Raw genomic sequence first — 23,114 nt, forward strand, 5'->3', positions numbered from 1 at the left:
GCGAGTTCTCGTTCCTCTGAGAATCACGTGACTATGAGTAGCGCGCCACAGCCCAAGCTCGCGCTGCGCACCCGCCCCTTGAGAGAAGGAAAACAACATGCGCTAGACTAGAGGCTGGAGGCTGGAGTCTTCCTCTTCCATGATTGATTGAGGAACAATACTCATTGATAATATAGGCTTATTATTACCCCTGTATACATGTGAATTACATTTATACATGAATTATGGAAAAATACAACAGGGTATCTTACCAATATACAGTATGTGAGAAAAGGTTGTTGGTGATGAACTAATTATGTTACTAGAGCCTTCCCAAATATCATCACCTGACCCTCATATTAAAATGCATGACATCCATATAGGAATAGGCATATGCTCTGTTTTAGTTTTATATATATATATATCTTCATTATATGAACAAATAATAACCATATTAAACATCTTTATTATAACTACCTATCAACTATAACATTTTGATAAATTAGTATTATCCTCTTATTATTAGTAGCCTATAGTAGCCCAGACGCCTATGTAATAGCAGACTAATAGTATTCTGTTAGTAGTAATAACGTTAGTAGTAGCCTTATAGTAGCCGTGTAGCCCTTGTGAGTAGAATCATTCATAAGCTACATGTGGGCTATCCAAATGTCCATATACTTTCAAGTCGCACGCTTTTTACCCCAGTCCAGCTATCAGGCACAGTGTGATCATAATAAAGACGTCACTCTCTAACTGAGCCAGTTAAGTGCGCAGCTTTTAACTGTACAACTTCAATTTCAGCATGCTTGCGGACGACATAGGAATCTTCGGATCCCATCGGTGTGTGAACACAAATACACGGACCCTATTATTTACTTCGGGTCCGTAGCGAAGAAATCCTTATTTTATGGTGGATCTCAAACGCGGAGTTCGACGCTTTAGTGGCAAGCTTGAGTCGCTACAAATAGGAGGACACGAGGATCCTTAAAGGTATTTCTAACTGCGACACTGTATCAAAACTAGACATGTGTGCGCGCATCCCAGAGAAGCACATTAGAAATATGACATTATAATGTTATTGGTTGGGCGTGAAAGCTGTCCACTGCGTAAAACTAACATCATTGAAATGGATAGGCTATGCTTCAACGTATGTGACTTCTGTTATCGGCTGTTGGTGTAGGATTCTAAGGAAGGCTGACGCCTGGTACGGTTAATACGACTCCGTTAATACGACTCATTTGCCCTGAAAACGAAAAGCCTTTACGCAGAGCGACATTTGTTTTCTTCTCACCAATTCCAGAACATTTTGTGGGATAGGGTTATAGAATTCTGCAGAAGAGGTTATGAAATCCGGGAAAAGTGTACTACGCACTTAGATGCTCTGTTTTCATATTGGCTTTCAGAAGAGGCACGCCCACTTTTACTAACATTGTATGTGCAGGGGAAAACTTGTTTTTCAGACTGCCATTTGGTCTAGGTATATGACAAGTTTGACGTGCTTGCGGTTTCACTTTATTATAGGCCCGTTATTTTATGATTCCGTTGTTTTAGTCAAACATGATAAAAGAGTACGAATGGCACATTGTAGCACTGACCAGGCTATAATCCTTTTTTATGCAGTCCTTGGTGCTTTTGCTAACAGAAGGGGGCAGTGGTTCGCTCACGTACACGCATGCAGAAGTTTGAGTCATGCGTTTCATTTGGCTGTGTGTGTGTGTGTGTGTGTGTGTGGAGGGGGGGGGGGGGGGGGGGGGGGCTGAATCACTTCTCTTACGGGAAACTCTTGGGAAATTACTTTGCCAATTGCTATTGATGTTATCACATCCCAGATCCTAGTAAAACGTGTTTTTGGAGTCAGGCACAACCAATTCACACAATACATTTTCACACGAACAGGCGATATCCTCCTTTAATACTACTGCTAACAACACAAAAATTGACTATTAAGAATTGGTGAAATAGGAAAGTGTTCTTTAGCACGATTGACCAGGACACTTCCATGTGTTTTGTCTTTGTGTCAGTGCCAGTAACTCCAGTCATTTCTATCATGGTGCAGGACCATGGAGGATGCCCCAGAAGCCCCTGTCTCAGACCCAGCCCCAGACCTGGCCCTGATCCCAACCCCAACACCTTGTCCTGCCTCCAACATACCCTCCCGTAGCCTGTTGGAGTGGAGGAAGAGGGTGAAGTCTGAGTACATGCGCCTCCGTCAGCTGAAACGCTTTAAAAATGCAGAGGAGGTCAAGGTGAGGATAATGAGAGAGAGAGTGAGAGAGAGAGAGATTGTGTGTATAGGTATTCCAAACTATTCTTACATTTCCTGTCTTTTCCAGGCCTTGTTCATGTCCAACCGGCAGAAGATAGAGGAATGTACCAACCTTCTGAACGAGGAGTGGTCCAAGCTGAGGATCCAGTCAGTTCCCCTGTCTACCCCAGGTGGAGCGCTGCCCGGCAAGAAGGTGAAAGAGAGAGAGAATGACAAAAGGATAGAGAGACATACAGTAGGGGGCGACGCGTCACATTTTCTGGTCTATCCAGACAAAGCAACGATTTCCTGTGACAGTGAACCTCGTAGCTGCACTTAATATAATAATATAGTATATGATAATATGCCATTTAGCAGACGCTTTTATCCAAAGCAACTTACAGTCATGTGTGCATACATTTTTACGTATGGGTTTGCCCGGGGATCAAACCCACTACCCTGGCGTTACAAGCGCCATGCTCTACCAATTGAGCTACAGAGGACCACTTGTAATAGGTCTTATGAAACGGGAGAGCCTAACGGATGCAACAATAACAGTTTCATCTCGCTGTGATGTTCTCAGATGGATTTATAGCTCTCAACAGGAAAAAATACAAAATCATTTCGTAGAATTGAAACAAGACCACTTTCTCTTGGTCACAGATGGACGAAATCACTTTAAATTTGAGGTTGTAACGAGTCTGCACCAAATACTTAAATACATGTAATTTTGTCCTTGAAACATTTAATTGAAATACTTTAGAATTCCATTCATTCCTATGGAGGACTGCTCCTACTGCGGAGTGCCAATATGGCCGACCAGTGGCTTCAAAGCCTCTCAATGGCCAATACATAGTGTCAGTAATCCAGGGTTTGTATACATTGTTAGTCTGCACACATTTGAATGGTGTCTCTGCATTGCTCAGAGAACGTTTGGCACAAAAGTCTCAGTCGTCAGTTTTATGAAATGGTGCCAATATTGTACTTTCACTAAGTTTGATCACATTTATTTTACAGTTATAAGAAAGGTGAAATCTTATAGTAAGTCGTTTATAATTTGATTGTTACTATATTTAGAAAGCATTTCAGTAATTTCAAGCCCTATTGCGCCACTTTTGTTGAATAGGGAAAAAATCATATATAATGTTTCATATTTTCATAGTATTTATACTATATACTTGAGTTTGTGTCCTCAAAAGTGAGTACACCTCAGCAATTTATAAACATTTTTACCAGAAAGGTGAGTTCTAGACCTTTCTAAAAAATGACAGCACTACCAGTTATTGTTTATGGCCATCATGAAAAATAATAACTTTTGTGTATCTGTATTTAGGGGGAAATCTACATTTTGGCCTAACGGTCAAAATTAACTAGCCCTTTCAAGCCCATTCTGACTCCTGCCTCCTCATTAACCAGGGAGATGCTGAGCTGCCAAAAAAGGGTTCATGAGGCTGTCTTACCGAGGTCAATAACGAAACTCTCTCAGAACCTATGATGAAAACAGCCTGGAGGCAGACTGAGCAGCATCTTGTGTTCAGAAATTCTCACAATACACTTCTCTAGAGTCTTGGTATTTGTTTCTCAGTTCATTTCAGTGTAGTGTCAGTGGATGTAGCAACGTCTTTATCCAGTTAGGTAATAGTAGCCTACCTGTTGGTTATAATCCAGTACTGGTCTGTCCTCTGTCATACTCACCCCTCTGTCTCTGGTCCAATCACAGTTGTGCATGGTGGAGTTTGGCTTCCCAGCGTTTAAAGCTCAGGCGGTTGCCTTGCGGCCCCTGACGACCGTGGCAGGAATCCCCTTCATGTATTCCTGGTCCCCTCTGCAGCAGAACTTCATGGTATGGGGCTTTCCCGACAACACACACACAGACACACACACACATGCACGTACACACACACACACCAGGAAAAACCCACGTCCTTATTCCACTTGTGTAATAACAATAAACGCTCAACTCCATCTCTATGCAATAACAAAGTAATTCTCAATTACTGTGCAACAACATGATAGGTTGCGTCTATCGTTACTACATTGTTATTACACAGGTATAAAAACCCTAATATGAACATATGCACACAGATGTATTAATGTACCACATTAACACTCACACACACACAGCCAGATGTGAGTATGTGTGTGTTTCCTAGGTGGAGGATGAGACGTTCCTCCATAACATCCCCTACATGGGAGACGAGGTGTTGGAGCAGGACGAGGCCTTCCTGGAGGAGCTCATCGACAACTACGACGGTGTCCATGGAGACAGAGGTGACCTGCCTACCTACCTAGACTAGGGATCTCATCCTTTCTGTCCTGTTTTGATTACACACACTGTCAGTCTGATTTATCAATTCGTTATTTTATTGGAGATGTGGGGTTAGGCGTGCTCTCTGATGTCATCGGTACAGTAAGTGCGTTGCTGTGTGCTGCTGGGGTAATCTTAATTGTTTAGGGGATATGTGCTGACGCATGTTGTATGATGTCATCAGTAGGCGCTGACATGTTGACTGTGTGGTTTGTCTCCCAGAGGGAGGGTTCATCAACGATGAGATCTTTAAAGAATTAGTGGAGGCACTAAGCCAGTACTCAGACCAGGAGGAGGAAGAGGAGGAGAAAGGGGGTACAGAGGAGGAGAAGGGGGTGAGGAAGAGCTCTGGGGAAGGGACTGAAGAGACCAAGGTGGGGCCCACAGCCTTCTTCAGGAGGAAGAGGAGGAGTGTCATAGAGGGTAAGTGTCCTCCAGAAACTTTTGACTGACACATGTAACCACAACTAACATAGTTCATGTCTCCTAGATATGATTGGATGCTTATCTAACAAAAGGCAATACATGCTGTTTTCTATATAAGAGTCACTGGTCTTACTATGCTGGATTATCGGTGTGCATGCTTATTTGTCTTTGCATAGACTTGTCCTCCTACTCTTATCAGTGGCATGAGAGAACAGCAGGTACAGGTCAGGCTGATCACTGTGACTGTGCTGTACCCCATGTTGTACAGGAGCCAGCAGGGACAGACAGGGTGGTGGGGGAACCTGTTTGGTCTGAACACCGGTACAATAAGACCAGGCTACAGTTACAAGGCCCTGTGACCTCTGGCACATTGAGAGCGCTGGAGATTATGGGAACTGGGGGGGGGGGGGGAGCTACTCTACACACTGTGGCATCAGACACTGTCACTCAGTGTCAGAACACATCAGTATGACAAACACCCTGTGCCACTGGTACTCTCTTATTACACAGAGTACATGGACAAACAGTCCTTCTTAATAGGCACAGGACTTTGCTATCGTTCCAATATGATTGCTTACATGGCAAAAAATGCAACACAATTACATCTCAACGGGAATTGGGAACTAGAAAAGGGGTGGTTGAGTTGCTAATGATCTGCTCTTTGCTTTTCTTCTCACCACCTTCCTTAGTGAGGGATTTGCCTGCCAATAAGAAGATCCCGCATGAAAAGATATTCACGGCCATCGCCTCGATGTTCCCCTACAAGGGTACGACTGAGGAGCTGAAGGAAAAGTAAGAAAAGTACCCAACAACTGTGCTGTGCTTAGCCGAGCGTTGCTTAGTGTTCACCATGGAGATGGGAGCTCTCAGGGAGATGCTAATAATGCTCTCTGCCCTCTCTTCTCACACTCAAAAGAGAAGTTGTTGCATCACCGTCTGAAAAGCCTTTTTCTTAGAAAATACCGCAAACTTAACACACATCCAAATCCACCTGCAAATGAGCATAGGCGAGGGGTCGGCAACAGGCCGCCCGCGGGCGGGTGATTTATTCTGGAGCTAAAAATTAGTTTCATTTAGGAAATCTGTTCCCAAGTGTCTCAATGTAAACAAGGTATGAAATTATAGTTATTTTCAAATACAATCTGTTTTGGGGCTTAGTTGTGGTCAATTTGCAATGTACAAATTAATATAATTATGTTCTGGCCCCACAACCATCCACTCCGACAAAAATCGGCCCGCAGCTGAATCTAGTTGCCTACCCCTGGCATAGGCCTACTCGAGTCAGAATACAGCTACTTACTGTAGTTTCCCGCTTCTACTGTATATCATGCCATATACCATGCTCATACAAAATACAATCTTGATACAAAGTTATATTATACATAGAAAGGCTATGTTTTGTTTTATCCTCTTCTTCCCCAAATGACACCTCCCTAGGTACAAGGACCTCCTGGAGCCCCCCAGCCCGGTAAAGCTGCCCCCCCTGTGCACCCCTAACATAGACGGGCCGTTCGCCAAGTCTGTCCAGCGGGAGCAGTCCCTACACTCCTTCCACACGCTCTTCTGCAGGCGCTGCTTCAAATACGACTGCTTCCTCCACCGTAATGTGTCCTTTGGGTTGACTATTTTCTCTCACTTTCTGTATCTCTCTCTAACTCTCTCTCTGTGTTTTTAACCTATTGACATCTGTCAACATGTGGCTTTTCCTCTAGATTTCTGTTTTTATTTTTTCTCTGTCTCACTCAGACTCTTGGAATCAACACATCTCTAGTGTTATAATAAATGCATTATTACTAACCAGGACAAACATATTTTCATGACTTCACTAATATCATCAAAATCTATAAATCATAGCACGTTTTTGGACTCATTCAGTAGTTTTTACCCGATCAAGTAGAATTCTGTTTAAAAAATCATTTTAAAAGTACCATTTATATTCCTAAAACATACATTGAAAATGACACTGTTGCTGCTTCCTGTTGTCATGGCTTTTTGATTTATGGCCGTGTGTCAAAACACCGGTTTTAGATGTCCAAATTCATAATCAATATGCTGCAATAACTTGTGATATTTTGAAGACCAATACATACAAGTTACACCCTACACACACGTGTCACACATGTTCAGAATACTTGTATTTTGCAAAATTAGCGCCTTACAAACTGAAGAATGGAATTGATTAGGTTGTTCACTCACATCGATATTGTATTGAAATCAATAGAACTAGGACAATAACCGTGGTGATATGTACCGTTAGCACTCTTCTAACAGACAAACCTCAATGAACTTGGGTATACTACATATATCTGTCGAAGGATGACAACCTGTCATCAATACGGAAAAGGAAACACTTTTTGGACTGGATAATTTCAATGAATCACCACTTCACCATCGGTTTCTAATAGCAACAGGGGTTGGCGTTCATTTGAATGATAGTTTAACCCTCAAATCCATTAATTCATGTAATGCCAGAGATGTTTATGGGAGGAGCGCTCATTGTTTTTCTAGCTACTGTGGTCTGAAAATGACAGCTGCGTTCTAAGTCCACACTGAGAATGTATCATCTAATGCACAATTGTGTTGATTCCCGCCATTGGTTCATTTTGGTACAGCATGTCACCATATCTGATTATCAGCTGTTTTCAAACACACGTTGGTCTCAAAATGATTATCTTCCTCAACAGTGTGCAGCGAATTCTACTAAATGGAAACCCTAAATTAGTATGACATCCTGGCATTTAAAGCATACAACATTTTCAAATACTAGAAAACGTTATATTTTCGCATATTTAGAACGCAAGTATGGGTATTCGGACACAGCCACTGGTACTAAACCAAAGATCATGATGACTATAAACTGTAATATTAACATCACCAATCTGAGGTAAAAAGGATGTGTACTTCCTGCTATTCTTGTGTGGTAAAAACATTAGTATGTGTAATATAGTAACACATTCTGTCCACCATAGGGACATTAAAGTAATATAACATAAATATGTCAAAGTAATTCAATATTTTAATATATGATGATAGTAAATGTAGCAGACTCATACATGTTTACAACAATGACATATATTCCTTCCTACTTTAACCATGCAGACAGTTTATATGCTCCTAAGCACAATTTAACCAGAATCTCTAGAGCATCCATAGGGTCTGTGCAGCATGCTGAATGTTTTACGTCCCTAGTATTACTGTTCTACTAACAAGTATACTGATAGTAACAATATACTGTATGTGTCTTTCCAGCTTTTCACGCTACACCCAATGTTTACAAGAGGAAGAGCAAGGAGATTCGCATGGAGACAGAGCCCTGTGGTCTGGACTGCTTTTTGCTACAGGTGTGCTCAGATCCTCTACATGTCCTCTGTGTTTAACTGCCCGACAACATACATGTTCTGATCCATTCAGCCCTACTTTAACACTCGTCTATCTCTTCATTTCTGTCCCTCTCATCCTCTCTCCCTCCTCTAAAGAAAGGGGCCAAAGAGTTTGCGGATCAGGAGATGCTGCGCTCCCAGAAGTCCCGTCGCCGGCGGCGAAAGCCACGCCCGCCGAGCTCCAGCTGCCCCGGCCCGTCAGGCACCACTGAGGAGGCCAAGGAGGGGGATAGTGAACACGAGACCACCAGCTCCTCAGGTAGCTTGGGGAAACACTAGTTTTATAAGGGTCAAGACAGACCAACACGAACATCGGCCGTGCGCAGTAGATCACCTGTTGGGTGTCAACAAACGGTGGCGATTCAACATGTAGAATCATTGGGAAATTAACAGAAAATGACAGCCGATGTTCTGAGGTCAGAGGCGATAGGACGGCCACCCCCTGCGCGCGGCCGATGTTCATGTTGGTCTGTCTGGTCCGTAAGTACTTTAAGAGACAGACAAACTCTTCAATTATGGGAAAGACTAGCTTCTAAGGTACTATTTATTCATAGGTTGCACCTCCGTCACTCGGTCGCGTCATGCCATTGTTATGAACCTTCTCAAGCCATAGTGGTGCCCTAAAGTCGTGATAAGCCCAGTCAGTTCTGGACGGAGGCTAACGACTGTTTAGTCTAAATTACACTATAGTGCCTGGAAATACGATTACATTGCTAAAGTAGTCAAATGTTTAGTAGTAAAAATCCGGTGTCCTCCCCTCAATCTTAGCTAACAATCTTAGCTAACAAGCTAACGTTATACTGCATCTAAAGTTTGAAGAATGGCGCCGAAGAAGATGGCTACCGTTTTACGGGGTCCTAACCAATTGTGCTATTGTGTGTGTTTTTTTCGCGTTATTTGTAACTTATTTTGTAGATAATGTTTCTGCCACGTCTCTTATGACCGAAAACAGCTTCTGCATATTAGAACAGCGAATACTCACCTTGTACTGGACAAAGATTTGTTTCTTTAACGAGTCGGACGCAAAGGATTTTCTTCAGACACCCGACAAGGCCCAAATCCCCGTCATTCGCAGGAGAAAGAGACGTAAGGACGTAGTACGGGGTGCCTTGTAAGGATCCGACGGCGAGTGGCTAATCTGCCTCTACCATCAGTCCTATTAGCCAACGTACAATCATTAGATAACAAAATAGACAAACTACGATCATGGATATCCTATCAACGGGACATTAAAAACTGTAATATCTTATGTTTCACTGAGTCGTGGCTTAACGACGACATGGATAACATACAGCTGGCGTGATATACGCTGCATCGGCAATATAGAACAGTTGCCTCCGGTAAGACAAGGGGTGGTGGTCTGTGTATATTTGTAAGCAACAGCTGGTGCACAAAATCTAATATTAAGGAAGTCTCTAGGTTTTGCTCGCCTGAGGTAGAGTATCTTATGATAAGCTGTAGACCATACTATTTACCAAGAGAGTTTTCATCTATATTTTTCGTCGCTGTCTATTTACATTTACATTTACATTTACGTCATTTAGCAGACGCTCTTATCCAGAGTGACTTACAAATAGGTGCATTGACCTTATAGCCAGTGGGATAACCACTTTACTACGTTTTCTTTTTTTCTTTTTCTTTTTTGGGTGGGGGGGGGGGGGGGGGGGGGGTTGGAGTAAAGGGGGGGGGGGGGGGGGGGGTAGAAGGATTACTTTATCCTATCCCAGGTATTCCTTAAAGAGGTGGGTATTTCAAATGTCTCTGGAAGGTGATGAGTGACTCCGCATCCTATCCCAGGTATTCCTTAAAGAGGTGGGGTTTCAAATGTCTCTGGAAGGTGATGAGTGACTCCGCTGTCCTGGCGTCGTGAGGGAGCTTGTTCCACCATTCGGGTGCCAGAGCAGCGAACAGTTTTGACTGGGCTGAGCGGGAACTATGCTTCCGCAGAGGTAGGGGAGCCAGCAGGCCAGAGGTGAATGAACGCAGTGCCCTCGTTTGGGTGTAGTGACTGATCAGAGCCTGAAGGTACGGAGGTGCCGTTCCCCTCACAGCTCCGTAGGCAAGCACCATGGTCTTGTAGCAGATGCGAGCTTCAACTGGAAGCCAGTGGAGTGTGCGGAGGAGCGGGGTGACGTGAGAGAACTTGGGAAGGTTGAACACCAGACGGGCTGCGGCATTCTGGATGAGTTGTAGGGGTTTAATGGCACAGGCAGGGAGCCCAGCCAACAGCGAGTTGCAGTAATCCAGACGGGAGATGACAAGTGCCTGGATTAGGACCTGTGCCGCTTCCTGTGTAAGGCAGGGTCGTACTCTCTGAATGTTGTAGAGCATGAACCTACAGGATCGGGTCACCGCCTTGTTGTTAGCGGAGAACGACAGGGGTGTTGTCCAGGGTCACGCCAAGGCTCTTCGCACTCTGGGAGGAGGACACAACGGAGTTGTCAACCGTGATGGCGAGATCATGGAACGGGCAGTCCTTCCCCGGGAGGAAGAGCAGCTCCGTCTTGCCGAGGTTCAGCTTGAGGTAGTGATCCGTCATCCATACTGATATGTCTGCCAGACATGCAGAGATGCGATTCGCCACCTGGTTATCAGAAGGGGGAAAGGAGAAGATTAGTTGTGTGTCGTCAGCGTAGCAATGATAGGAGAGGCCATGTGAGGATATGACAGAGCCAAGTGACTTGGTGTATAGCGAGAATAGGAGAGGGCCTAGAACTGAGCCCTGGGGGACACCAGTGGTGAGAGCACGTGGTGCGGAGACAGCTTCTCGCCACGCCACTTGGTAGGAGCGACCGGTCAGGTAGGACGCAATCCAAGAGTGAGCCGCGCCGGAGATGCCCAGCTCGGAGAGGGTGGAGAGGAGGATCTGATGGTTCACAGTATCAAAGGCAGCAGACAGGTCTAGAAGGACAAGAGCAGAGGAGAGAGAGTTAGCTTTAGCAGTGCGGAGAGCCTCTGTGACACAGAGAAGAGCAGTCTATTTACCACCACAAACCAATGCTGGCACTAAGACCTCCCTCAATGAGCTGTATAAGGCCATAAGCGAACAGGAAAACGCTCATCCAGAGGCGGTGCTCCTAGTGGCCGGGGACTTTAATGCAGGGAAACTTAAATCCGTTTTACCTCTTTTCTACCAGCATGTTAAATGTGCAACCAGAAGGGAAAAAACTCCTCTTCTTGTTCGGGCAGGCTTCGGCATTCGTCGTCACCGCTCCTCATCTCATCATTCCATTTGTTTTGTCTTGTTTATTACACACACCTGGTTCATATCGCCTCATCAGTACCTGTATAAGTGTTCCCTCTGCCCCCTTGTCTTTGTGTTTATTTATTGTGGAGGTTAATATAGCTAGGTGGAGCTCTTTTGTATTGTGTATCACCGGGATATTCACCCGTGTGCCTTGTTGTTTTCCAGTGCGCAGTATTTCCACCCCCGCATTGTTGCGTACCGCTGTGTTACAGACTAAACCATTTATCCTGTGATTTACCCTCCTGTGCCTGACTCTTTCAAAATCACGCACCACAACAGGACTAAGATTGAATCGTAGTACACCAGCTCCGACACTCGTCGGATGTGGCAGGGCTTGCAAACTTTTACAGACTACAAAGGGAAGCACAGCCGCGAGCTGCCCAGTGACACAAGCCTACCAGACGAGCTAAATTACTTCTATGCTCGCTTTGAGGCAAGCAACACTGAAGCATGCATGAGAGCATCACCTGTTCCAGACGACTGTGTGATCACGCTCTCTGTAGCCGATGTGAGTAAGACCTTTAAACAGGTCAACATTCACAAGGCCGCAGGACCAGACAGAATACCAGGACGTGTACTCCGAGCATGCACTGACCAACTGGCAAGTGTCTTCACTGACATTTTCAACCTATCCCTGACTGAGTCTATAATACCAACATGTTTCAAGCAGACCACCATAGTCCCTGTGCCCAAAAACACTATGGTAACCTGCCTAAATTACTACCGACACGTAGCACTCACGTCTGTAGCCATGAAGTGCTTTGAAAGGCTGGTCATGGCTAACATCAACACCATTATCCCAGAAACCCTAGACCCATTCCAATATGCATACCGCCCCAACAGATCTACAGATGATGCAATCTCTATTGCACTCCACACTGCCCTTTCCCACCTGGAAAAAATAAACACCTATGTGAGAATGCTATTCATTGACTACAGCTCAGCGTTCAACACCATAGTGCCCTCAAAGCTCATCACTAAGCAAAGGACCCTGGGACTAAACACCTCCCTCTGCAACTGGATCCTGGACTTCCTGATGGGCCGCCACCAGGTGGTAAGGGTAGGTAACAACACATCTGCCACGCTGATCCTCAACACGGGGGCCCCTCAGGGGTGCGTGCTCAGTCCCCTCCTGTACTCCCTGTTCACCCATGACTCATGGCCAGTCACGACTCCAACACCATCATTAAGTTTGCCGACGACACAACAGTGGTAGGCCTGATCACCAACAACGATGAGACAGCCTATAGGGAGGAGATCAGAGACCTGGTCGTGTGGTGCCAGGATAACAACCTCTCCCTCAACGTGATCAAGACAAAGGAGAGGATTGTGGACTACAGCAAAAAGACGGGGCTGTAGTGGAGCAGGTTGAGAGCTTCAAGTTCCTTGGTGTCCACATCACCAACAAACTATCATGGTCCAAACACACCAAGACAGTGAACAGGGCACGACAAAGCCTATTCCCCCTCAGGAGACTGAAAAGATTTGGCATCGGTCCTCAGATCCTCAAAAGGTTCTACAGCTGCACCATCGAGAGCATCCTGACTGGTTGCATCACCACCTGGTATAGCAACTGCTCGGCCTCCGACCGCAAGGCACTACAGAGGGTAGTGCGTACGGCCCAGTACATCACTGGGGCCAAGCTTCCTGCCATCCAGGACCAGGCGGTGTCAGAGGAAGGCCCTAAAAACTGTAAAGGACTCCAGTGACCCTAGTCATAGACTGTTCTCTCTGCTACCGCAAGGCAAGTGGTACCGGAGTGCGAAGTCTAGGTCCAAAAGGCTTCTTAACAGCTTCTACCCCCATGCCATAAGACTCCTGAACAGCTAATCAAATGGCCACCCAGACTATTTGCATTGTTCCCCCCACCCCCTCTTTTACGCTGCTGCTACTCTCTGTTTATTATCTATGCATAGTCACTTTAACTCTACCTACATGTACATATTACCTCAATTACCTCAACTAACCTGTGCCCCCACACATTCACTCTGTACCGGTACCCCCTGTATATAGCCTCGCTACTGTTATTTTACTGCTGCTCTTTAATTATTTGTTATTTAAATTTTTTACTTATCTATTTTTTACTTAACACTTATTTTTCTTAAAACTGCATTGTTGGTTAAGGGCTTATAAGTAAGCATTTCACTGTAATGTCTACACCTGTTGTATTCGGCACATGTGACAAAGTCAATCTGGCGACATCAAAATGATGACAAAAGGTTTTCCTTCTAATGATTAGCCTCCTTTTGAATGGCATTGTATTTCCAAGCCACTGTAATGCACTTTTGATTAAATCTTCATCAGTGCTCATTGACGATACATTGAGTTGAATGCTCAGTTGGGCATCAGTCCAAAATGAACGTTCAAAACAATATTGTGACAAAACATGCAACTCATGAATAGGAGACTACCAGCTTCCTATCTTCTTAGGTAGGAAAACACTAATGCCTCAACTACTACAGTACTACAGTATATCTGTCATACCTAAGTGTATTACTGACAGAATGGATTGACTAATTCTCATATACCAGAATGGTTCATGTGTGCTGAATGCCGTACATCAGAAAAGAGAACCTTGGCTGAAGATGACAGTTTTGAAAAACCATTCGCTCTCTCTCACTCGCTATCCAAACACAACAATCCAACCATGGGTTTTGCACGCTTCAGCCCCAAAACAAACAGATTCTTCACTCAGCCCCTCCCCCCGGTTTCCTCTTTCTGTTGAGAGACTGATGTGGAGAACAGTGAGAGGGAAAAAGAGCACTTTCCACTCGCTCTCGTTTTCTCTGTCTTAATCACTCACTCTCTCTCTCTACTGTCTCTCTCTTGCATTCAGTTTGGAAGGAACTAATATCTGTACTGTGATGTCACTGCAGCTCTTCATTTTGAAGATAGACTACTGACTTAAGCTGGTGGCTCAGCGGCCTTCCCCACTAGCTCAAATCATGTGTAAAAACAGATTGATGAGCGGACTAATAAGCATTCCCCAGTCATAGCATGTGGTCACAGTAACACAGCCTTGAACCTGTTGCCAAGCAACATGTCGCTCTCTGCCTTTGGCAGTGGGTGTATGAGCATAAGTCTCAAATACCCTCTCTGTGTGTGTTTTTGTGTACGGTCAGAGAGCAACTCTCGCTGTCAGACTCCCACCAAGCTGCGCCCGGGGGAGGAGCACAGGGAGCAGGTGGAAACTCCTGTCCAGTGGAGTGGGGCGGAGGAGTCTCTGTTCAGAGTGCTGCACGGAACCTACTACAACAACTTCTGCTCCATCGCTCGCCTCATCAGCACCAAGACCTGCAAACAGGTGAACCACCAAGAACCTACACCCAGCAGATGCTCATATACTCTATTGATACACCAATTAAAGCAAGTCTCCTGGCCTACACACAAACGACCAAAACACATTACAGACATGTACAGACAGACAAGATAACAAAGTTGTGCTGTGACTTATGTAGTGTGTTGCCATTGATAGAAGTGTCGTAACACATAATACTGTGTGGAAAATTGTCATAAATTAGGACTTTTACGACATGTACATGACATCTTTGTTATTCTCAGAGACTCCGGCTTATAGCAAACAGATCCCTTCCTACTTGAGGTATTGTGGTGATGTTATGTGTCTATATTATGGGAGTATTGTATGGGGAACATATTAGGGCCTCTGATCAGATTTACAAAGCCATTGAGAGACACGTTCCAATCCTCCAAAACAAAGACAGATAGACAAAGAGGGCGAAGCGCGATGACAGAGATCAACCACAGACATTGCAAAGTAGCTTTGCCCCCTGCAGCAGCATCCCATCCCCCAGTCTGAGGGATCCCAACACAATGCTAGTGTTACTCTATAGCATGGCCCTGTTATCCCTCAGAGAGCCTGTGGTTTGGCTAGATGGAAAAGCTGCTGCTACGAGATTCCCAGTCCCTCCCTCTGCGTAATGTGTGTCTGTCTGTTTTAGGGAGGAAGCCAAATCTGTGTTTTTGGCAGGCAGAAGTGGTTTGGGGCTTTGTGGGTGTGTGTGGGGAGAGGGATGGGTGTGTGTGTGTGTGTGTGTGTGTGTGTGTGTGTGTCTGTGTGTATTACACTGAGATGGTGGTGGGTTCTGGTAGGGAGGAGAGGACCGGATGTTTTATGGAGTAATCACATGCAGTGATGCGCTTCCCAGCTTAATTTGAGTGACACTCAACCACACAATGGGACCAAGTCCAGAACCACACAAGATTCTGCATAGTTGTGTATAGATGTGTCATATCTGTGTGTATGCGTGGACGAATATGCTTGCATGTGTGTGTTAATGTGTGTGTGCTCTCTCTCCTTCAGGTGTATGAGTTTGCTGTGAAAGAGGTCCTCATCCATCGCGTTCCGTTGGAGGATGGTGGCAATTCCCCTCAGAAGAAGAAGAGGAAGCACAGGCAAGATGGCCGCCGACTTTTACACTCACTCACAGTCCCTGTTGCAGAATGGACCCTGATACACAGATCAGTGGGAGAAATAGATGAAACCTTGCGGAAAACTGTGATGAACTGCTATTTTTCAAATACCTTTGTACAGAAAAATACATGATTATTGAAAGTGCTTTTCATTTCTTTTGTAGGTTATGGGCAAAGATACAGCTCAAGAAAGGTGAGTTCTTCACTTGACTGAAGTATTGAAATAGTCAACTTAACATTGTCATTTGCATTTCTGTATAACTAAAGCCTTTGTCCTCTAGATAACTCGTCCAATCAGGTGTACAACTACCAGCCATGTGACCACCCGGACCACCCATGTGACAGCTCCTGTCCATGTGTGATGACCCAGAATTTCTGTGAGAAGTTCTGCCAGTGTGAGCACGAGTGTGAGTGTCACCTTACCCAAACACACCTCTACTGCTACCGTACACCATTACACCCACCACATCCCAACACACACACACCACTTCCCAACACGTACAGACCTTTTGCAGAAGTTCAAGACTTAACAGAGCCATATTTGAACACATACTGAACACTCCTTCCACTAAACTGGCTGTGGTAAATGTGTACTACTAGTACATGTACTGACAGCGAGAGGTTTCACAGCTCTACTCTGTAATGGGAATTGTAATGTGTTCACAGGACAATTCTACTGAAGACTAGCTCTCTTTCTCTCGGTGGATAAAAAGGCCCTTTGGACAGGCTATAATAGACAGTGGAGCAGTGTGTAAGACGATCCTCCTCCTCGCTGTGTGTTCGCGGGATAAGCTGTCCTCTGGCAGGCAGGGTTTGGTTAGCTGCAGGGGCGTCTGTTCAGCAGGGGGCTGTGTTCACAATGCTCTGACACATTCATCCCAGGAGAAATGAGGCAGAATGGCCGGGCCCACGCACTGAGAGAGAGAGAGAGAGAAAGAGAGAGAGAGAGAGAGAGAGAGAGAGAGAGAGAGAGAGAGAGAGAGAGAGAGAGAGAGAGAGAGAGAGAGAGAGAGAGAGAGAGAGAATTGGCTCATCTAGTCTTCTAATAGAAATACAGTTGTCCCTCCCCCTCCCTGGTTCTGACAGGAAGCAGCTCCCCCTCCCTGGTTATGACAGGAAGCAGCGTATGGAGGGTTTCATGTGTGAGCTCCACAGCCCTGGAGAGGAATCAAAGACATGTGACAGGCACAGTGCCTGAGCTACAACATCATCCATCCCTACATTTATACCAGTCAGACTGCTACGACTAAACACTGCTCGATGATGCACACACACACAGCCACACAGACTGTAGGGAAGCACACTTAGGAAGGAGGAGAGACAAGACTAATGTTACTGCTCTAGTTAGGGAGTATTGTCCTCCAGCTAAACCTGTTGGAGACGAGAGGGACATTTAAGTTGTCTGCTGTTCATTTTCCTTCTTCCTCTGCCCAGAAGGCTTTCCATTACTCTCAGCACAGCTGTATTTCAGCATAGCTGCCAGCAGAGGTCAGTGATTGATGAGGTGCATTACAGAGCAGCAGCTTTTTTATCGTTGAGGCGGCGTTCATTAATGAAAATGTGGTTGCCGTTCGCCACGCCGCCACAGAGAATTCTGTTACAAAATAGTTTTCTAGTCCACTGAGGCATATAACTCGAATGGCCTCTCTGTTACCGCAGTATGTTTCTATGCAGTTTCTAAAAGCGACTATAAGCCTTTCCGCTGAACGTTCCCCTGTCTGACTCTGAACACTGTCCTGGGATGTTACGTTGTTCTCCAGGCCAGAACCGTTTCCCAGGCTGCCGCTGTAAGACCCAGTGCAACACCAAGCAGTGTCCCTGCTACCTGGCGGTAAGGGAGTGTGACCCAGATCTGTGTATGACCTGTGGAGCCACAGACCACTGGGACAGCAAAGTAGTCTCCTGCAAGAACTGCAGCATCCAAAGGGGGCTGAAGAAGGTAGGCCAGTGGGTCATGTTCCAGTCCAATGGAATGGAAAATAGGAGCTGGTTTTACAGGTAGCTTCTTAGCTGATGATGTGCTGTATCTTAATTCAGGTCAGTCAGAACCCATATTAACATGCTTATGACTTGCTGAGGAATAAAAGGCACAGTTGTATTATTCTAGTGTTGTCTTGTCATTTTGAGTAAATGTCAGCCACCTTTAACCACTGACCTGTAACCTCTGACCTCTCCCAGCACCTCCTGCTGGCCCCCTCAAATGTGGCAGGGTGGGGCACCTTCATCAAAGAGTCAGTTCAGAAGAATGAGTTCATCTCAGAGTACTGTGGAGAGGTGAGGCTTCATAAAACTGTTGAACGTAGCTTTCTTTATCATGTTATGGGGTATAGTTGGGTGTGGGTGTTATACAGTATCAATATGCGTTTGTATTAATGGCTTTGTATTAATGTATAAAAAGTTTAGTTTGACCAGCACACTCTGAAACTGTCTATCTGCAGCTGATCTCGCAAGATGAGGCAGACCGACGGGGGAGGATCTACGACAAATACATGTCCAGCTTCCTCTTCAACCTGAACAATGGTAAAAATGATTCCTCAACACTCTGATGATGCACAGTTAACCCTTTAAAGGACATCACAGTCGCTGTGTTCAGTGATCGCTGAGCTGACACTGTTCCTGTTATGTCTCAACAGACTTTGTCGTGGACGCCACACGGAAAGGGAATAAAATCAGATTTGCAAATCACTCGGTGAACCCAAACTGCTACGCTAAGGGTAGGATCACATAGACAAATACAAAGCCTGTTTTGTGGGATGGTTTGGTGACTTGTACAAATCAGTGATGTGATGGTTGACTGTGGGGCTGTTGTTGTTGCAGTGGTCATGGTGAATGGAGACCACCGCATCGGGATCTTTGCCAAACGGGCTATCCTACAGGGGGAGGAGCTCTTCTTTGACTATAGGTAGAGCCTTGTGGCCATGGGAACACTGGAGCCTTTGATACAATACGGTATCGCAGTCCTTCCTTGGTTGTCTCTGATATTTGTGGGATGACTTGCATTTTTTACACTGATGCTTCACACTGTCCTGACTCCCTCTCTCCTGCCCCTTACAGGTATAGCCAGGATGATGCCCTGAAGTATGTGGGGATCGAGAGAGAGATCGACATGGCCTAGCATTAAAGTGCTGCATTTCAGCCACCCGCACTGACCCCTTGCTGACTGACCCCCTCTCCTCCTCAGCCACCTGGTAACGCTTCTGCTCCTCCCCACAATGCCACAACAAACACAGAAGCTCTATTGGAATCTGAAACATTCACTGTGATGGAGGAGAATTCAAATGGCCGATCCATGTTACTGACTAGTCCCCATTGACAACAGTGCTGTGACTAAGTGGTCTTCTTCTCCCTTGGTGACATCATTTCCTCCTGCTACCACATCAGTGACATCACTTCCTCTCTCTGTATGATGCACTTCCCCACTGCTTTATCACTCACCTAGCGAAAGTGTGTACGTGAAGCTTCTGGAAAGAAACAAAGCAATTAGAATGGCAACAAAACCTACTATCTACAGTATATATTCAATGTATCGCTTATGCTGTACCATCAGCTTCATGGCATTGTTGTTATTTTTAACATGAAAACATGCTGTGTGTTATTCTCTGTATTTTTGTTACTGTACTCACATCTAATAACAATTGCTTGTTCTCTCAATGAGCAACGCTAGCTTTTAGCCTACAGTGTATCTATTAACAGTGCAAGACAGCGCATGTGTTGTCTTTTGGTTTAAAATTAACTGTAAGCACAATAGCAAGATAATTAGCTTTTATTGTCAAATGCAGCTCTATGGAGGAACTCAGTATCCTGTCATGTTACCTTTCCTGTTACTCAGAAAAAGCCTCTTCCTGGTAGCTGTTGGAGGCAATGCTAAACTCATGATAATGCTAAAGCTCTGTATCTGACCTGTCTCTGTGGCTATAGCATCAACAACACCCCCTTCATACATAGTGAAATAACTTACTGTGCATTTATATCAATGTTCTTCAAAAAGTACGAGAAACCGACTAACTGAATGTGAACTCTGAAGTGGTGGTTGGTGGGAGATCTCATTCCTCCTTTAGTTTGACAACTCTAGTCACCTGTGCCATTGGTACTCAGTGATATGTATACTTTATGAAGTATTTGCCATTCAGTTTACATGAGTGTCAGCTCCTCTAAATCCGAAAAGACTATATTCATATATAAGAACCATGAACACACTATAGTCTTCCCTGAAAGTGCCAAATGAATCTAAACAGAAAGAGAAGGGAAGTCATTATGTTTGTATTGTATATAATGGACAGGATTGTGTTACAGGTAACCATTTTACGGTTATAATCGTCACGGAAAAGCAAATAGGAAAAATTTTAAAAAATGACAAAATTTCAATTTTCAAGTGCCCCACCTGGATGTTGTGTACATACAACCATCCATCCGATCATGTTGTCACGCTATATAAAAGTGAATTGTGGAACTGACATCCAGGTCTGATATTCACCCAGGTTTTTATCCTTAAGTCCAAGACATTTACACCCATGACAAGATGAGATCTTTCTGCAAGGAGATGACTGAAACAATATGGAATTTATCGTTATGTACAATATTTGCCTATGAAAATAAAACTTTATACATTATTACAATATGCATCTTGTCGTTGAACACCATTGTCAGTCAGAGATAATTCTGGAATATGGAAGTGGGGGAGTGCTATTTGGGGGGTGGTGGGTTAGGATGAGTCAGGGTTGAACATACCCTAGCCTCAACCACAACCCTTTTTCTTGGGGGGGGGGGTTGTTTTTTTTACCCCCTTTTTCAATCTTGTCTCATCACTGCAGATTCCCAACGGACTTGGGAGGCGAAGGTCGAGTCATGCGTCCGCCAAACCGCGCTTCTTAACACCCGCCCGCTTAACCTGGAAGCCAGCCGCACCAATGTGTCAGAGGAAACACTGTTCAACTGACGACCAAGGTCAGCCTGCAGGCGGACAGCCCGCAAACAAGGAGTTGCTAGTGTGCGATGATCCAAGTAAAGCTACCCTGGCCAAACCCTCCCCTAACCCGGACGATGCTGGGCCAATTGTGCGCCGCCCTATGGGACTCCCGATCACAGCTGGTTGTGACACAGCCCGGGAATGAACCCGGGTCTGTAGTGACGCATCTAGCACTGCGATGCAGTGCCTTAGACCACTGCGCCACTCGGGAGGCCCACAACCCTAACTTTAGCCTCAACCACAACCCTAACCCTAGCTTCATGACCACATCCCAGTTAAACACTAACCCTAGCCTCCACCACAACCCTAACCCTAATTGCATGTCCACATCCCGGTTCAACACTAACCCTAGCCTCAACCCTAACTCTAACCCTAGCTTCATGTCACATCCCGGTTCAACCTTACCCCTAACCACAACCCTAGCCCTAACCCTAGCTTCTTGTCCACATCCTGGTTCAACACTAACGCCAGCCTCAACCCTAACACTAACCATGGTTTATTGTACTCTATCCTACTTTACTCTTTGCACCCGTAAGGTGCTGGAGCTTGGCTTCAGGTAGCTCCAACTTCATTTACCCACTGGTGTCATCTGAGGTGTTCCAATTGTTCTCTATACCAACATGGATTTATTAAGACTGTACACCACACAGACACATTGTGCCTTTGTTAACAGGTAAAGGGAAACCACACCATTATAATTTCCTTCAAGCTTCTTTATTGAAGTGTCAGTTTGGTTTTGCTTTGATTAACATAGTTATGGTCATTTACAGTGAAATTATTACAAAACAAAACCAACATAACAGAAAGGGAGAGATAAAACTCCATGATTTCGGTGTGGTCACAAACACAAAGTCCTGCAGTCAGTCACTACCTTCAGCAGGGTTTAAGAAACATGAAACATACGGTTTTCAGGGATACAGTATTTTCAACCTAGCTTCCTTTTCCCCTGAAAACCGGATGTGGTGACCCCACTCAGGCGTTTCTTTTACGCCTGCTACATTAGGTTATACAGTCACTAACTGCCTGGTGCCTCCTTTTGCCAGGTTCTATAGGGTATTAACCCACAGAGGGGTCTGACCCTCTTAGACTACCCTGCCTGCTCCTCCCTCTCGCCTGGCCCTAGCTCTGTCTGTAGGCCACCCCTCCACTGTGGGGAACAACACTTGTCTGTCATATGATGACACTGCTTGTAGGCTTGACAGAATCCTCTTGCCTTTCACCCTTGTGCCCACTCCCTCAAACCCTTATCTCCTTTACATAGAAAACCTTAGATGCTCACCCTGGCTGTCACCATATAGGGATGGCCAAGTTGATCCTAGGCTAAGTTGATCCTACACTCTTAGAAAAAAAGGTGCTATCTAGAACCTTAAAGGGGTCTTCGGCTGTCCCCATAGGAGCACCCTTTGAAGAACCCTTTTTGGTTACAGGTAGATTCCTTTTGGTTCCAGGTAAAAACCCTTTTGGGTTCCATGTAGGAACCCAAAAAGGGTTATCCTATGGGGACAGCTGAAGAACCCTTTTGGAACCCTTTTTTCTAAGCGTGTAAGGTAGTGAACTTGCTATAGACTGCCAATCAGCACAGATCTAAGAGCTGATTGTGTCATACAGTGTAGTAAAGTTTGTGGTCATACACACATAACAATACTGATATTTTGACCTGAAGAAGATCCGGTTCGGATCGAAACGTTGTCAATAAAGCGGTGAATTGGGAGCATAAACAATGTGCTGGCCTTCCTGTTCTTTTCAAGTCTTACGGTGTAGTCACTGATTATCAAAAGCTGTAGAGCAACACCTGAGTAGGGAGGAGCCTGTCTGGACAGCACCCAATCACTATCTGCTCAATGTTCTGCTATTGGTAGACGACAACAAGTGAGTTGGATCATTCACATCATCAGTGCAGAGACGGTCCTCATCAGACTCTCAAGTCAACATCAGTAGGGAGGGTTAGGTGACAAACAGAACTGTGAACACACAAACCAACACATCTACTGTACATTCAATCACACACACTCCAGGGACCACGCATGGATGGACTAACTCAGGTGTAGCATTGCAGTGATGCTAGGCAGGATGCACATGTACTGTAGTCCATTTAGAATAAATGCATTGCAGCGTATACATTTACATAATAT

The 23,114-nt window shown here is 45.1% G+C and overlaps 2 protein-coding genes across 3 annotated transcripts in view; one reads left to right on the forward strand and one right to left on the reverse strand.

Annotated features, from left to right (window-relative positions):
- The window catches only part of LOC311104443 (zinc finger protein 385C-like), a gene marked incomplete at both ends in the record, with an annotated part of 664,983 nt that overhangs the window by 392,951 nt on the left and 248,918 nt on the right, over positions 1-23,114 (reverse strand). The window lies entirely within an intron of this gene.
- On the forward strand, positions 763-20,626 carry LOC311104233 (histone-lysine N-methyltransferase EZH1-like). 2 transcript variants are annotated; one of them, XM_084145974.1, is made up of 20 exons: positions 763-969; positions 2,036-2,225; positions 2,313-2,438; positions 3,945-4,067; positions 4,378-4,495; positions 4,755-4,955; positions 5,648-5,750; positions 6,396-6,559; positions 8,208-8,299; positions 8,435-8,597; positions 14,708-14,889; positions 15,907-15,998; positions 16,181-16,209; positions 16,298-16,423; positions 17,777-17,955; positions 18,195-18,290; positions 18,455-18,536; positions 18,650-18,730; positions 18,834-18,918; positions 19,071-20,626. In XM_084145974.1, the coding sequence occupies exons 2-20, from the start codon at positions 2,040-2,042 to the stop codon at positions 19,129-19,131; spliced, it is 2,289 nt and encodes a 762-aa protein (XP_084002100.1). In that variant the 5' UTR covers positions 763-969; positions 2,036-2,039; the 3' UTR covers positions 19,132-20,626. The 2 variants fall into 2 exon arrangements, with proteins under 2 accessions (XP_084002100.1, XP_084002101.1); XM_084145975.1 differs by having other exon boundaries at positions 881-969; positions 18,834-18,965; positions 19,071-19,155.

The sequence above is a fragment of the Coregonus lavaretus genome, assembly GCF_964263955.1.
Source record: "Coregonus lavaretus genome assembly, chromosome: 28".
NCBI lineage: Eukaryota > Metazoa > Chordata > Actinopteri > Salmoniformes > Salmonidae > Coregonus > Coregonus lavaretus.